The sequence below is a fragment of the Eleutherodactylus coqui genome, chromosome 12 (genome assembly GCF_035609145.1).
Source record: "Eleutherodactylus coqui strain aEleCoq1 chromosome 12, aEleCoq1.hap1, whole genome shotgun sequence".
Taxonomy (NCBI): Eukaryota; Metazoa; Chordata; class Amphibia; order Anura; family Eleutherodactylidae; genus Eleutherodactylus; species Eleutherodactylus coqui.
Genome location: NC_089848.1, coordinates 23,493,213 through 23,509,161, shown reverse-complemented (window position 1 = coordinate 23,509,161; position 15,949 = coordinate 23,493,213). Strand labels below are relative to the sequence as shown.

General features: G+C 45.1%; 1 protein-coding gene across 1 annotated transcript in view; it reads right to left on the bottom strand.

Annotated features, from left to right (window-relative positions):
• CNTNAP2 (contactin associated protein 2) overlaps positions 1-15,949 on the bottom strand; it is a 1,903,897-nt gene that overhangs the window by 83,533 nt on the left and 1,804,415 nt on the right. Inside the window, exons 19-20 of the mRNA XM_066585040.1 lie at positions 14,884-15,120; positions 11,816-11,952 (exon numbers count right to left, since the gene is read on the bottom strand). Of these exons, the coding sequence (XP_066441137.1) occupies positions 11,816-11,952; positions 14,884-15,120 (374 nt within the window). The remainder of the gene's footprint in view (positions 1-11,815; positions 11,953-14,883; positions 15,121-15,949) is intronic.

Genomic DNA, 15,949 nt, shown 5'->3' with positions numbered 1-15,949 from the left:
CCTGCTTATTTTTTTTTTCAAACTTGCACGCAATAGTGCAAAGTTTGAACAGCCCCCCCCCCCCAAAAAACCCAGTTCATGCGCTAATATGCTCCATAGCAGCGAGCTTGTTAGCGCATGCACCCATGTGTTTTTGCCTAATTGACACTTTCTTGTTTTTTTTTAATTGGGTATTTCTGCAGCTCTAGTACGTCCCGGAGTGGATTATCCACAGTAGCAAATCTGCATCAAAAAACGTGATAAAATCAGAGGCATTGGTGTGGGTTTGACATTGATTTTGACGCAAATCCGCAGCAGGCTTCACCCCTGCCGTTAATAGGGTGAAATCAGCTGCGGATCAGCACCAGAATCTGCTATGTGTGAACTTATTTGATGACTGTGAGGTTAAGTGCATTAGCAGTGGATTTTAATGTGAACTTTCCACAATCCGCAGCATTTGCAGGAGCAGCAAAGTGAATGGGATTTTTAAAATCTCATTCACATACACTGCAAAAAAAAATCCGCCCAAAATCCGTGCAGAAATTGACCTGCGGGGCAGATTTTGGTTTAGCCGCAGGTCAATTATAGCACCAGGTACACTGCTGAAATTGGGCAATAGACTTTAAGGGGGGATTCAGACGAATGTAAGCACAAAAACGCAGGCAATATTTTGAATTTTTGTGCTGCGAAGGCCATGCTATTACGTGTGTATCACCACAATTTTTCTGTACTTTCGGCGCTACCGGGGACCATTTACATCGGCGCGGGTCACACATGTCGTGATTTAGAAGGCTGTGCAGCCTCATTAGTCCCCAGTATTTTTGATTCCCCTGCAAAATTGCGCAATTGTGCAGGGATCGGGTGCACATGTGTGCACCCTCATAGACTCCTATGGCGCCTTTGGTGCACAAACACGCACCGAAATAGAGCATGGCCCTTTGTTTTTGCACAAACAAAAGTGAAAGTGAGAATGAATGGGTCCTATTCTTTGCGGATTTAGCAGGCTCATACCCACTCATCTGATCCCCCCAGTGGAGAGGCCAAGAACTGCAGTTAATCTGCAACAGAAGCAGCAGATTTAGTGCAGATTTTCCATCCACAGAAGACTTTTTGCGCTGAAAATATGCAGATAATCCGATGCAGAAACACATCCTACAGATAACTGGATCGAGATCTGGGGAGTTTGGAAGCCGAGTCATCACCGACAACTTTGTTGTGTTCCCCAAACTATTTCTGAGTGCATTATCCGGCTGAAAGAAGGAACTGCCATGTTGGAACACTCCTGTCATGAAGGAGCGCACCCCATCTGGAAGGTCAAAAATCTTTAAAGCAACCCTCTGGTTTTAGGACAAAATTCTGTTCATGGTCCAGAGGGGGTAAGGGGTATATGACTGGCAGTGGTTTTTTCTTTGCCCCCCTCTGCTCCACTGGTTCCAGACCGTATTTTCAGTGGCTGAAGAACTTTTCTAACTACCTGATGCACACTGTGTGCTGCTCTCTGACTGGCCGGTGCTGATCACATGAGCACTACCAATGCGCTGTGGGGATCAGGTAGTCTGAAAATTGCATTGGCCATCTTGGACAGCTGAAATTGGGATCCAGAAATAGTGGATCAGAGACACAACAGAGAACAACTTATTCTTCATCCCCATACAATCCCGGGGCAGAATTTTGTCTGGAAGTGAAGAGTCACTTTAAGTAGGTGGTACTGTGAAAGTACCATCCACATGAATGCCAGGACCCAGGTCTGTTAGCACCCTGCGATACACCTCTATATCATAGCCAGCAGTAACCTTTTCAGCAATGTTCTTGTTGCAGCCGTTCTGAGGTTCCCACCTTGCTTTCAGGCCAGTCCAGGGTTTAGCAGCATTCCTACCTCTCCTGGAGCTGAGAGGTGTGGAGGTTGCAAGATTAATGTTAGTCAGCACCTGGTGCTAAGTAGCTCTGCTTCTATTTAAGCAGTGCTAACTGTTACTCCAGTGCTGGTCAATGATTCACTGCAGTTCTATTGTGGACAGCGATGGAGCAACACAGTGTGGTGGAAGCTCTGCTGGATAAGCTAAGTTCTTTGCTGTTTTGTTTGGTTTTGTTCTCCTTTTGTTTTGCGCTAGGGCTCCCAGTTAGGGACTGGTCAGTGGCCCAGGTTCGAGTGCAGGCTCGCACTTATCAGCACGGTCGGTCTGCCGAGTAGGCAGGGTCCCCTCCCGAGTTAGGGGAACAAAGTACAGTGTAAAAGTCGTTGCTTTTGCTGTAACCGCATTGGTCGCATGGCTCAGTGTTGTCCCTGTCATAATTGCCAGCCAGGACTTGATGACCGGTAGATTACTGAGGAGGCCCCTCTAGGCCATCAAATTGCCTGGATATCACCCTCCAGACTGGTGCTTCCTGCTGAGATCCTGTCTGATAGTGTGGACAGCCCCATAAAAGTCCTTCTGGTTTGTAGAGCTAGTATTAATTTAATACATCGGGAGACGGTCAGACGTTTAGGCTTAGAGATGAAGGCTCTGGAGTTTCTCATTCCCGTATCCGCCATTGATGCTGCTCCACTATCGCAGAGAAGTCTGAGGTTTTGTGTGCCTAACGTCCGTTTAAAAATTGAGCTGTTCCACAGGGAGATTATAACATTATATGTCATAGAATCCCTCCCTTCGCAAGTAGTCTTGGGGCTGCCTTGGCTACGTCTACACAACCCAGTAGTAGACTGGGAGAAGGGGGACATTGTTGAATGGAGCCCTGGTTGTCTGTCCGGTTGTGTTTCTGTTGATATAGCTTCTACTCAGACAGAAGAGCTGCCGGAAGTCATCGCCGACCTCTCTGAGGGGCTTCCTGCAGCGGGGGCAGACAAATTACCACCGCACAGACAGGGAGATTGTGCTATTAAACTTCTCCCTGACTACGAGTTCCCCAGGAGCCACATACCCCCTTCTGAGAGACTGACGCTCAAAGCTTATACCCAAGAGGGTTTTAAGATGGATCCTGAGAGGGTTCAGAAATTGAAGAAGTGTGTTGCTAGGGCTCCGGCACTGGGGCAGCCGGATTCTTCTGGGCCTATTATGGCCGAGGTCCAGAGAGAGTTACGGCGAGCAGTTCAGCGGAGAAAGCGAGTTGCTAACAGCCACCGCCCAGAGGGGGTGGAATTCCGTGTTGGGGACTTGGTTTGGTTGTCTACCAGAAATATAAAACTCAAACAACCATCCGCTAAACTGGGCCCGCAATTTATCGGTCCGTTTAAAATAATTGAGAAGATTAACGCGGTGGCCTTCCGGTTAGAAATTCCCAGGGCAATGAAAATTAACAATGTTTTCCACAAATCTCTGCTCAAAAGATTCATCGATCCTGGGAATGACCCTCCACCCCCGGCTCCTGGGCTAGCGGATGGGGAGGAGCAGTTGGTAATAAGTCACATTTTGGACTCCCGTCGAGTCAAAAAATTTCACAGATCAAACCCTGGTCGTCCTGATCTTAAGGGTCCTGGGGTCCCTCCTAGAAGGGCAGGTACTGTTGCAGCCGTTCTGAGGTTCCCACCTTGCTTTCAGGCCAGTCCAGGGTTTAGCAGCATTCCTACCTCTCCTGGAGCTGAGAGGTGTGGAGGTTGCAAGATTAATGTCAGTCAGCACCTGGTGCTAAGTAGCTCTGCTCCTATTTAAGCAGTGCTAACTGTTACTCCAGTGCTGGTCAATGATTCACTGCAGTTCTATGTTGGACAGTGACGGAGCAACACAGTGTGGTGGAAGCTCTGCTGGATAAGCTAAGTTCTTTGCTGTTTTGTTTGGTTTTGTTCTCCTTTTGTTTTACGCTAGGGCTCCCAGTTAGGGACTGATCAATGGCCCAGGTTCGAGTGCAGGCTCGCACTTATCAGCACGGTCGGTCTGCTGAGCAGGCAGGGTCCCCTCCCGGGTTAGGGGACAATAGGGAGAGTATTCCCCTTTAGTTTTTGTTTCCTTTTGCACAGTTGTGCCTTTGATTTATGTTATTGAGGTTGCACGTTCTAAGGACGCAACAGTTCTTCTGTGGGATGAAGGCAGACGGGCTAGCCTTACCTCCCTCTGTACATCAGTGAGCCCTAGGGGTTCACAGCCCTAACATTTCTTCATCGGTTGTCCTTCCTTGGACTATGTTTGTCAGATACTAATAACTACGTACGGAGAACACCCCACAAGGTTTCTCAGATCCTTTTGCTAACTCATTTTTCCTGCTTCGGACACATCAACTTCAAAAGCTTGCTGCCTAAAATATTCTGCCCCTTAACCCCAAGCTATGGTACTGGTGTGTTTTCCCCTGTGGGCTCCCATGTCGGCTCCTGCCTCTGCTGTCACGCTCCCCGTCGGCCTACCATCTCCGGTCCCGGATCCGCTGTTACTGTCCTAGCCACGGCGCTCCCATCTACGCTCTGTCTCTACCCGTCGGCCTCCCATCTGTGATCCCGGGCCGGCTGTCAATGTCCTCGCTGGCCTCACATCTCCCTTCGCGGTTCCGCCGTTACTGTGGCTACCTGCATCCTATCTTCACTCATATCTGTGCATCCTCGGCCACCACTCTCACATGAGTGGATGCATGGATCGCGCTCCCGTCCCCTGTCAGGTGTCATCCACTGCGTTCATCTAAAACGTAGCTAGCTTGGAGGTGGGCGTGGCTGTGCAGAGGTGTGTGAGTAGCAGCCAATGGGCAGCTTTTGGGCATGACCTCCAATTCAGGCAGCCCAACCCATACCCTGTTTCCCTGAAAATAAGACATAGCATGATTTTCCAGAGTTTTTGAGGATGCAAAATGATTTTTCAGGCTTTTTGAGGATGCTTGAAATATAAGCCCTACTCCAAAATTAAACACTGCTAACAGTTAATTTAAAAAGTCAATTTAAATAGTGTCCAGGCAGCTATACACGTAAAAAAGTTAAACCTTTTTGAACAAAAATTAATATAAGACACTGTCTTATTTTCGGGGAAACACGGTAGCTACTAGTACAGTATGTCTACACTTCTGGTGTCGACATATTGCACCAGCACCCCAGGCTGTATCCTACCTTAAGGACCAGACACTTTTTAGGGATTTTCCCCATGCGGTGGTTTTGCTGCCCTATTTTATTTCCTTCAGCTACCTAAATTATTTTTGCAGCATTTTTTTTGCGGGACATTTAGGGCTACTTTTTAATATCTTTTTCACTGACTTTTTTCCCCCCGTTTTTAGACTTATGTGAGGGTAAAAAGCTAAAAGAAGTGACTTTTAAAAAACACTTTGTTTTTTTATTATTGTATTTACGCTAAAATAAAGTATAGGAATGGTTTTTTCATTTAGTTTTGGACGTTTTGATATATAATGTGTATGGTTCCAGATTACCGGACACATAAAGCAACGGTTTTGGTTGGCGTCAGCTTTGGATTATTTTCTTTTTTTATGTACATTTTTTTATTTTATTCTGTACTTTTTTCTTACTTATCTGTGTAACTTTTTTTTTACCATCTATATCCCCCATGACGTCATATAAGACCTCTGGGGGACATTCACATGGATTTCTTTTTTTTATTCAACATTTTTCCACTGTAGCTGGGACATCCATAGGAGCCCCAGCTACAGGGAAAACATCTGTAGTGACAATAGTCACTGGCAGAGCTGATCAGGGTCTGCTAGGACCCTGCAGCTCTGCTGTAACAAGGGATCCCTGCGGTCATGTGACTGCCGGCTCGCACAGTGGAAGAAACACTTCCACTTTCACTTCTTAGTACATAGTGCTCATTGAGCGCTTTGTACTAGGGAAAGTAGACGGCAGAAGTGGTTAAAAACCAATTCTCCCTCCTCCTCTGGGTTTTCAGCTGTGACTAAAAGATGATAACCCGACCTGCTCCTGCTTGATTGCAGAAGCAGAGGCTTTAATCCTGTGGCGGGATTAAAGCCCAGGACCAAGTGATGTATATTTAAAGGGGTACCCCTGGTTGTTTAAATCTTTTTTCTATTGATGAACAACAGGTGACCCACAATTCAGATCCCGATCAATCAGCTGATTCCGAGGTCACTGTCACTGCAATCAGCGCAGGAATGCAAAAAGCACTGACCGTAGTGCAACTGCCCAGTTTGGTATTGCAGGTGCAGCTTCCATTGGAGCAGTGCTGCAGTACCAACCTGGACCACTGGGCTACGATCAGTGCTTTCTGCACAATTCACAGTGACAGCAGCCCTGCAAGCCAGCTGATCGGCGATAGTCCGAGCGGTGGATCCCTACCAATCATCTATTGATGTCCTGCCGGTTATCAATAGAAAAAGCTAGAAAAAGTCTTGGAATATCCCTTTAACAGAAGCCATTATAATGAAATAATCAATGTTATTCACCTGTCAACGATTTATATATTATGGCTGATCGGTGTAGAATGCCTAAATAGTATCACAACATGTATAGACAATGTTGTACCAACCTAAATAGAGCTGAAGGGGTTAATGCTACCCTCCGTACGGAGTTGCTAAAGGTTAATATCTATCCCTGGTGATTTAACATCTAATAGTCCTGGTGGTTCAGGATGGTAAATAGGCTTATGTTACACTATTTAATCCATAGTGGCACCTGCGGGCTTACTAATGAACATCTGTGAGAGCAGCGTGAGAGAGCGGGTGAGCGCCAAACTCTGGAGTCTCCTGCGAAATCTGGGAAAGTTATCTGCTCGTGTTAGGAGTTGCTCGCCAGCTTGTACGGTTTCTTCTACTTGTGTTTTGGCACATTATAATGAAAAATGTATCCATGTTAATAAGATTCCATGATGAGTAACGATAAAAAAACAAAAAACTTGTGTCGTTAATAGATTCCAAAAAACCCTCTTTTTCACTTTATGGAAGATAGCGGCGGGTTCAGTCATTTGCGTCCATCCCCTCGCACAGCGCTGATCACACAGGGGGCTCTCGCTATAAGACTGGCACCATCTTGAATGATTACTTGGCAGGTTGCAGTTGTTGAAATGTTCCTGACATTGAGTCTAATCTTCCAATTCTTCGCATGTGACAACTCACAGACCTGTGCTTGAAAACAGTTAAAGCTTGCTGAGAGAGCATCTCTACCCGGGCTTAATCCACCACTAATGTGATATAATTAAGCAACCAGATGGTTCCTGCTTATTAAAAGTGATTTTTTTCTAAAATATTCAAAAGTCTGTCTAGACTCCTACCAACTTCTCCAAGGTAGATCATTATGTTAATTTGAATGCATCATTTATAAGTTGGTTTCTGCTGTAGAATACATCATTTTTTACCATGGCGGGAAGTTGTCACGCTCGCTGCCAGCTCATAGATGGGAGAAGAAAGCTCTTCCCTTGCTGCTTTCTGTGGTTGCAGTTCTACATTATATACCATACACTATAAAGCCAGCTTGGTTAAATCCTTATAGGAAGAGCTATGGATGACCTTGGCCAATCACATCAAGGACAAAGTAGGCTTATCTCTACAAAATCTGAAGTAGAAATAGTCTTTAATGTTTACAGAGTTGACAAAAACCTGGCATTTTAACAGGGGTGTGTAGACTTTTTATATCCACTGATGGCAAGGGGTTTGGACGGGGGGACATCATTTTGATTTTCTTGGCATCTTTGGTCATGGTAAAAAATCTGACAAAGATGAATCATTTCAGATTTATTTCGCCCTCCAGTGTGACCCGTTATCTGTACGGTTCCAATGGACAACACACTGACATCTTTTAGAATGGACAAATAAAGCTAAAATAATGTGGTTGCTTAAGTGTTCACACCCTCCTATATTGGGTGGATGTGGTTGTGTTCAGAATCAGCCAATCACATATAACCTCCTGTTACATAGTAGTCGGCACTCCGCTGCCATTATTTACAGGGGTTCTGGTTTCCCCCATATAAAGTTTGGCTCTTCTAGGAGGATTTTATTGACATTTTCATAGTTCATATACCATGGGACACAGTGAAGGTGGTCATCAAGAAGTGCGTTACATTTGGCACAACAGTGACATCACCAAGAACTGGATGTCCTTCAGAGATTGATAAAAAGACTAGACAAAAATTGGTCCATGAGGCCGACAGCAACATCAAAGGAGCTGCAGGAGTTTCTGGCAAGTACTGGTTGTGTAGTCATCTGATAACCATCTCCTGTATTCTTCATATGTCTGGGCTTGGGGGGGGGGGGGGGAGGTGGGAAAGACGGAAGACTTCTAACAAAGAAAAACATCCAAGCCCGGCTATGCTTTGCCAAAACCTCCACCATCTGCCAGAAGTCCGTGGGAGAACGTGTTATGGTCTGATGAGACCGAGGGGGAACTTGGTGGACATAATTACAAAAGGTATGTTTGGCACAAAGCCAACACTGCGCATCACCAGAATACCACCGATCTGTAGTGAAGATGGTGGAGGCAGCATTATGTGGGAGCTGTTCTGCTGATGGCACTGGGGCTTTAGTCAAGGGGGAGGGAATTATCAGTCCATTTTGGCACAAAGCCTTCAGGGCTTAGCTGAAAAGCTGAAGATAAAGAGGAATTTCACCTTTCAGCATGACAATGACCCAAAGCAGATCTCCAAATCAACAAGAGAATGACTTCAGCAGAAGAAGATCGAAGTTTTGGGATGGCCCAGCCAGAGCCCAGACCTGAATCTCAGGGAAGATCTGTGGGTTGACCTGAAGAGGGCACTACACACGAGATACCCCCACAATCTGACAGATTGGAGTGCTTTTGCAAGAAAGAATGGGCCAAGACTCCCAAGTCAGGATGTGCCGTGCTGATAGACACCGACCCAAAAAGACTGAATGCCATCATAAAGTCAAAGGGTACATTAACAAAGTATTGGTTTTAGGGTGTGCATATTTATGCAAATACATTATTTTAGTTTTTTTTTCCACTCTAAAGGGTTTCAATTTGTTTTTCAGTGGAATTGCACAGATAACGGGTCACATTGAAGTGGAAATAGATCTTAAATGATTCATGTTTGTTGGATTTTTTAACATGGCAAAAACCTGGCATCTTATCAGGGGTGTGTAGACCTTTTGCAGTCCCACTTATCAGGCGTGCGTTATCCACTGCACATAGTATTACATAAACCCAGTCTGTGACCGATCACCTATATGACAAGTGTGGTGTTAAGCCACTGGGTAGTAAAGGATAATGACAATGACATTGCTGTTGCGCTAGTATTAATTGCAACTTATATGGATTTTACCCCAAGTTATGCTCTCTGCCATAAATGCTAGAATTGAATGGGAAGCTGCTGAAATGGAAACCATAGTGATCTCCTTTTCAGCAATAGAAGTCAATAGTTCTGTCCAGGGGTTACATGTGAATCCTGTTTTTGGGGATTCGGATATAACCTGGAACAGAAAACTGCAGCGTAGAGCTAAACATGATATAAATGTCCCAGGTGAGGATATACCTGTTCAAAAGAGAGTACAAAAGTTCATGAGCTACTGGCTGAGGATCATCATTCTAGGCATGCAGGAGGGAATAGCGTCCCTTGAGTAAATTAATGTATAATCTCCCCTATAATTCCTTGTCGAATGGTGAAAGAGAATGTTGAATGTGGCAACCTGCAGCACTGCTCAGCTTCATAGGGTAATGGTGTAGTGGCCCAGGGTTTAGGGGTCCCCTGCATCAACTCAAAATACATGTTTTATGTTTGTCTCGTGCACTGTCATGTCTTCAGCTATGTGTATTGGATGGCTGCAGGCATGAAAGGGTTAATGTCTGGTCATGTCTGAAAAATGTATTGTTTTGTCCCTTGTGTTGTATAAAAAAGTAGTCACATGATTAAGTGGGAGAGAAGTCAGAAGGAGAAACTGGAAGAGAGGAGTTGAGTAGTGGGTCAGCTACTGAGCAGAGGAGACAGTTAGTCAGTATGGAAGAGTCCAAGAGGTGGTCCGCTGCTCTCGCTTGGGCCTACCCCTTCTGGACGAAACTCCCTATAATCCCTATCCAGAAAAAGAGTGAATGTGCCCGGACCTTAAAAGATGCGTGGGAAACGCATGAGTCCGGAGAAGGAGAGAAACCACTAGGAAGCAAGAGACATGTGAGTGACTGGCAGTGGAGAGAGATAGTTACCGGGAGAGAGAGGACCGACAGATTACTGGGACTGCAGCTGAGTAATCCCCCGGGAAGCCTCCCTGTTCCTATTTCTAAGGAGTGTTGTTACATTTTTCTATTGCCATGAAGAGAAGTTAAGTAAACGAGTAGAACTGAATGTTCCCGATTCCTACTCAAAAAAGTATACTTTGTGTGTGGACTATTTTATTCTTGGAATGGATGTCAGAGTGATCCACTGCAGAGGACAGAACGTTGACGTCGCGAGTGACAAATACTGGATTACAGGCAACCATGGTTACCATGCCCGTGATCTCCCCCAGCAGTAATGATGTTGGGTCCCGAGCTACCCTTAAGGAGGAGACTTTGGAGCCCCATGACAAGGCTAACACTTTACCCCGCTGTCTCCTTGGCTGAGGGCCTGCTCCTCGGATGCTGCAACAGGAAGGTAGACAACCTGAGATGAGCCCCATTGGCAGAACAGGAGTTCCATGACCCTCTCTGTATTAATCAAAACATCTGAGAAAGGGATGAGCACTGGTGTAGTTTTTAGGGGGATTTTAGGGAAATATCTTTTACCGTTTTGGGTTGACTGTCAAATATTGGTTAAGTTTTATTATCTTATATGCCAAAAGTACACAATACCATGTGAAGATTTTTGAAACGGAAAAGCAGGCCTGGCAAAGTGGGTAAAGGGGAGTGCAGACCAAGGGTGAGACTTACTAAGACTGGCGTTTCATAAACTAGTCTTAATATTAACCTTGTTGGCACACCATATGAGGAGGTATATGCCTCTTCATGTATTAGATGCCCCTTGGCTCCTCTGTGCGCCCTCACAGAAATCGGTGCCAGCTAGGACCTGGTGTGGATTTCTGGTATAATTTACACCGCTTTCTGGAATAAATAAGTCATAAATGTGTCCATCTCTGGCGGTCACGCTCTCTCCCAACAAGCCAGTCCCCCTTTCAGAAAAGTAGCGTAGAGTGGCTTATCTAAGTCACAAAGTTTTTGCACAAGCAGGCCCAAATTTTGCAACTTTTTTATGCCAAAAAACTATGATAAATCTCCCCCAATCTGTAAAAGTTAGAAAACAAGTAGTGCAAAAAGAGAGCTTCTTATTAAATATCAGCGGTGGCTCAAGATCTGAGATTTCATCATGCATCTACAACATATCAGAAGATCATTTTGGGTCAGATTTCCCCATCAAAAACTTACTTTTTACACATAATTTTACATGAAGCCGCAGAAAAACATCACTGGCGTTCAGCCTTAGAAAATGTAGACCGCAGTTGCATAAATTACTTATTTTGCATTTTATTTAGGTCACATGATACATTATTTCTAACTTCCCTAGGAAACATGATGCTGTATACCTGTCAACTGATACCTGTATGAGCAAAAGAAGGGACATGTTTTCTGGATGGGACAAAGTGTGTCACTGCGATGACAGCTCCAGGCTTCTGTATCACAAAGCAGTTCTTATGTACGATTAACACCTACAAAAACTATATAAAGCCGCTGCTTCTCTTTTGATAGAAGTTGCTGGATCGGTGGGGATCCGACTGCTGGGAACCCCACTAATCCTTAGAGAAAAGGAAATGCAGCAGTAGTTTAGCACCGCTTATCCCTCAGAGAATTTCCCATTAACAATGAGCCTCTCGGTCACCTGCGGTGCAGCGATCTACAGCTTAGTCCCATTCACTCCGAGCTACGATACACTTCACTGCATAGCGAATGGAGAGGAACGCCACTGTGCCGAAGGGAACAGCAAATACTGTAAAACATTGGAGTATTGTCACACTCTTAAATAGTGCTGCAAGGTGCATTGTATACCTGGAATATGATGTTCCTTCCGACTCGGGTGATATTGACGTTATGTGGTTGCCCGTTGGCCATATTTTTATGATCAGTGATATCAATGATAAAAGGCTCTTTTGTGCCTCCCAAGTTATACCGAATCTGTAAGATACCTAAACCAAGGAAAACAAATAATTAGTGAGCCGTCTTTATGGCGTGCCGATAAGTACTTTGGTAAATGTCACTTTTTAAGAATAATTCTGACTGTATAGCAAGAACACAATTCTATTACAATCTCACTGAAGGCGTTGCGGCACATTACATATAATCAGCGGTAGCAGAGGTAGAAGCATGTAGAAAACTACATTCTCTGGAAAAGATAGAGTTAAAGGGAATCCGTCACTAACGTTTTGCACCCCTCTCAACATCAGGTAGTGACAGTCACACTGATTACACTGATATATCTGCTGTGGGGATCTGTGCAGTAGTTTGGGAGAAACTTGTATTTTATTAGTAGAACACAGACTCAGAAGTAGTCCTGCATATTCAGGAGCCGCAGCCTGGCCACACCCACTTCATCCTCCAGCCAATGATTGGTAGCTCTCACTATGCAAAGTAATAGACAGGCAGGACCAACCAGCAGCTTATGAATATCCAGGACAAATTTAACACTTTCCAATCCAATCTCCCTGCCACCCGCACGCTTCCCATCTCTTATTTAATTCTGGGTGGGAAAGCTCGTTGTGGATTCCTTGGAATTACTCAACAGAAACACATAAAAATGATCCGTCATGATGATTTTATTAGTAATTTTTTGAATATTAACAATATGCAATCCAGTGTCGGCCCTCACTCAACATTAAGATTTCCCTGCATAGCTCTGATGTCGGACAAGGGTTGACAAAGGTTTCTAACACTATGCAGGACAGAGCTCCGATGGATACATATGCAGAACAGCCTCCAACATCAATGTACTACAGTATACAGTACAGCGCTCTGCTGTTGGAGGTTATTCTGCATATCTATGTTACAGTATACAGGACAGCGCTCTGATGGATACATATGCAGAACAATCTCAGACACCAATGTGCTACAGTATACAGAACAGCACTCCAATGTCGGAGGCTGTTCTGCATATGTATCAATCGGAGCATTGTCCTGTATACTGTAGCATACACATGCAGAACAGCCTCCGACATCAATGTACTACAGTACACAGGACAACGTTCTGATGTGGGAACCCTGAAACTACCCTAAAGTCAATGATTGGCTGAGTGATTACACTTAGATGGCACGTGACCACGCTATCTGGAACCAGACAGAGGCAAGAGAATCAAACCAGGGGGGGAATGGAGTGCCTAGGACAGTGGTGGTGAGCCTATTGCACGTGTGCCAGAGGCGGTATGCAGAGCCCTCCCTCCTGGCATGTGCCGCCATCAGCCGCTCACCATGTTAGTGAATACCAGCTGAGGTGCCGCGGTTTCATTGCCAGTATTCACTCAGCTGTGCTGCTAGGGGTGTTGATCCTGGTGCACACTGTGACTTCAGTGTGCAGCCAGGATCCTCCTCCCCCTTCCCCTGATGTCTCCTATTAGGTTCCGCAAGAGCAGAGAGGAGGGGTCTTCTGACAGCACACACTGATGTCACAGTGTGCACCTGGGATCAGTGCTGCTAGCAGTGACGAACGAAGGAGCAGCGGCGCTTCCACGAGGAGAAGGGGGTAAGTATATGGGTATTAAGGGGTCACTATTACTATTGGGGGCTGCTGTGGGATGTCACTATTACTACTGAGGGCCACTGTGGGATGTTATTAGTACTACTGGGGCCGCTGTGGGATGTCACTTATACTACTGGGGCCGCTATGGGGGGTCACTATAACTGCTGGGGCTGCTGTGAAGGGGGGGGTCACTATTGCTGCTGGGTCTGCTGTGTGTGTGTGGGGGTCACTATTACCACTGGGGCCACTGTGGGGGGTGTCACTATTACCGCTAGGGCCACCATGGGGGTCACTATTACTGCTGGGGTATGTTTAAACGTGGCAAAAATGCTGCAGAATGTCCTCAGTGGAAATTTCTGTGGCAAATTCTGCAGCATTTCCACATCCAAAAAGCAGTAAAAATATGCACTCTGTTTATTTTAAAGCGGCCCGGTCCTTTTTATTATGACAGAGGTAAAAAATCATATGTTTTGATAAACCCCGCCCCCTGACATGTTGGCACTTTGTGATAAATAAGTGGGTTTTGGGTTGCAGTTTGGGCACTCTGTCTCTAAAAGGTTTGCCATCACTGGCCTAGGACATCTGCAATGCCCCAACTACACGGGACGACTGTTGGCTAAACGATCTGCACTAGTGGGTCACGTCACCGCTAGTCGTTAGCCCTCGGGAAGAGCGTTTAGACAGGCAGATCATCGTTGAGCATCGCTCACTTCTCGCTTATATATATTCTATGTGAAACACTGTGCGTTTACACGTAACGAGACGTCAGTGATCCAATGATGATTTTTTTGCTGGTTGAAAGTGAATGACAAACGAAAAGTAAATGAAAACTTTGTATCAAGACGTAACTATAATCTCACATTTTCATTCATTTGAATGACTTTTGCATGACATCATCCTGTGTAACTGGCCCTTAATGTGAGTATAAGTCAGTTTTTTATTTTTATGCAGTACACAACTTTTTAAGATTTCTCCGCCCCCCTTCAAGCAGTGCTCCCCCTTCACTGTCATCAACGCTCCCCACATGGTACTGTCACTCATTGCTAGAAGTGGGGTTCTTCGCTCTAAACCTCTACTTTGTCTTTGACATGACTTGGATCTTCATAAATTGTCAAATGTAGGGGATGTGTTAGATTGTGCCACATTCATCCCAGTCACTACTGCTGTGCCAGCGAGAAATGAAAGACTGACTCTCCTATAGAAGTGTTCTTTATCAAGCTGCCAGTCTCGAAAAACTCATTAAACATTCATTACATACGTCAAGTTGGCTTCACTTATACCCCATCGAGGATCGTTTCAAAGCTAACAAGTTTCTTGATGAACAATTTGTAAAATTTAATGAATTAATACATTAATATATAAATAATTATACTGAAGTGATGCTTACCGGGTGGCTTCAAGAGCACTGCCATATAGTCCTGGGAATAAGAACTGATGTACACAAGGATACAAGGGGTCTTGGTAGTGCTGAAGCTAAACAGCAGTTCTTCTTTTGCTAAAGAAATATCGGAGGCCGATGTCTGTTGGACAATGGATTGATCTTTTGGACTGACCACTGCCGAAGTAGATGCTGTGTGGAAGCTGTATTTCAGCCACGTACCTTCCTCGAAATATCCTCCAACCGCTACAATGAATAATGAAAGCATATTGGAATACAGCGCTGAATACATTCACTGAAACATTCCACCATATTTTAGTGTAGATTTCTTCATATGTAGACCATTGATTAAAAAATTATATATAATCAACATTTCTCTAATAGGGGCATAGCTAGAGGCTCATGGGCCCAGGTGCAAAAGTTTATCTTGGGGCCCCCCAACTTGTCTTAACCCCTTAACACAGAGGTGTAACTTGAAGCTCCTGGGCCCCAATGCAAAACTTGTAACAGGGCCCCCAACTATAATGCTTTATTCATAGTGCTGGGCTCCCTATATGGAGAAGAGAGGCCTTATGGGCCCCCTAAGGCTCCTGGGCCCGGGTGCAACCGCATCCCCTGCATCCCTTATAGTTACACCAGTGGTCCCACCTCTGGACTTGCACCTATCTCCTGTTCTGGCCCACACTGCCCCCCACTTGGCTGTATGAAGTGGCGGGAGGTGTTTGGGAGGATAGAAATAGCTGAACAGGCTTTCCTATGCTGCTTCCTTAACTCCTATAGAAGTTAATGGGACCTAGGCAAACAGTGTAGCACAGTGAGCAAAGCTGTTTCCATGACTCCTGAATTGCGGAAACATTGTAGTTTGCTTGGCCACACTGTTGCCATAACTCCTATTCACTTCTATGGGAGTTATAGAACCAGAGCAGACCAGTCATGCTCGACTGTTTCTGTTCTCCTGGACGCCTCGTACAATAAGGTGTTCCCATCATGTCCATATTTGACAGAGATGAGAACGCCCCTTTAAAGGGAACCTGTCATCAACTATCAGCACCATAAACTAAGTTTTTATGCTTTC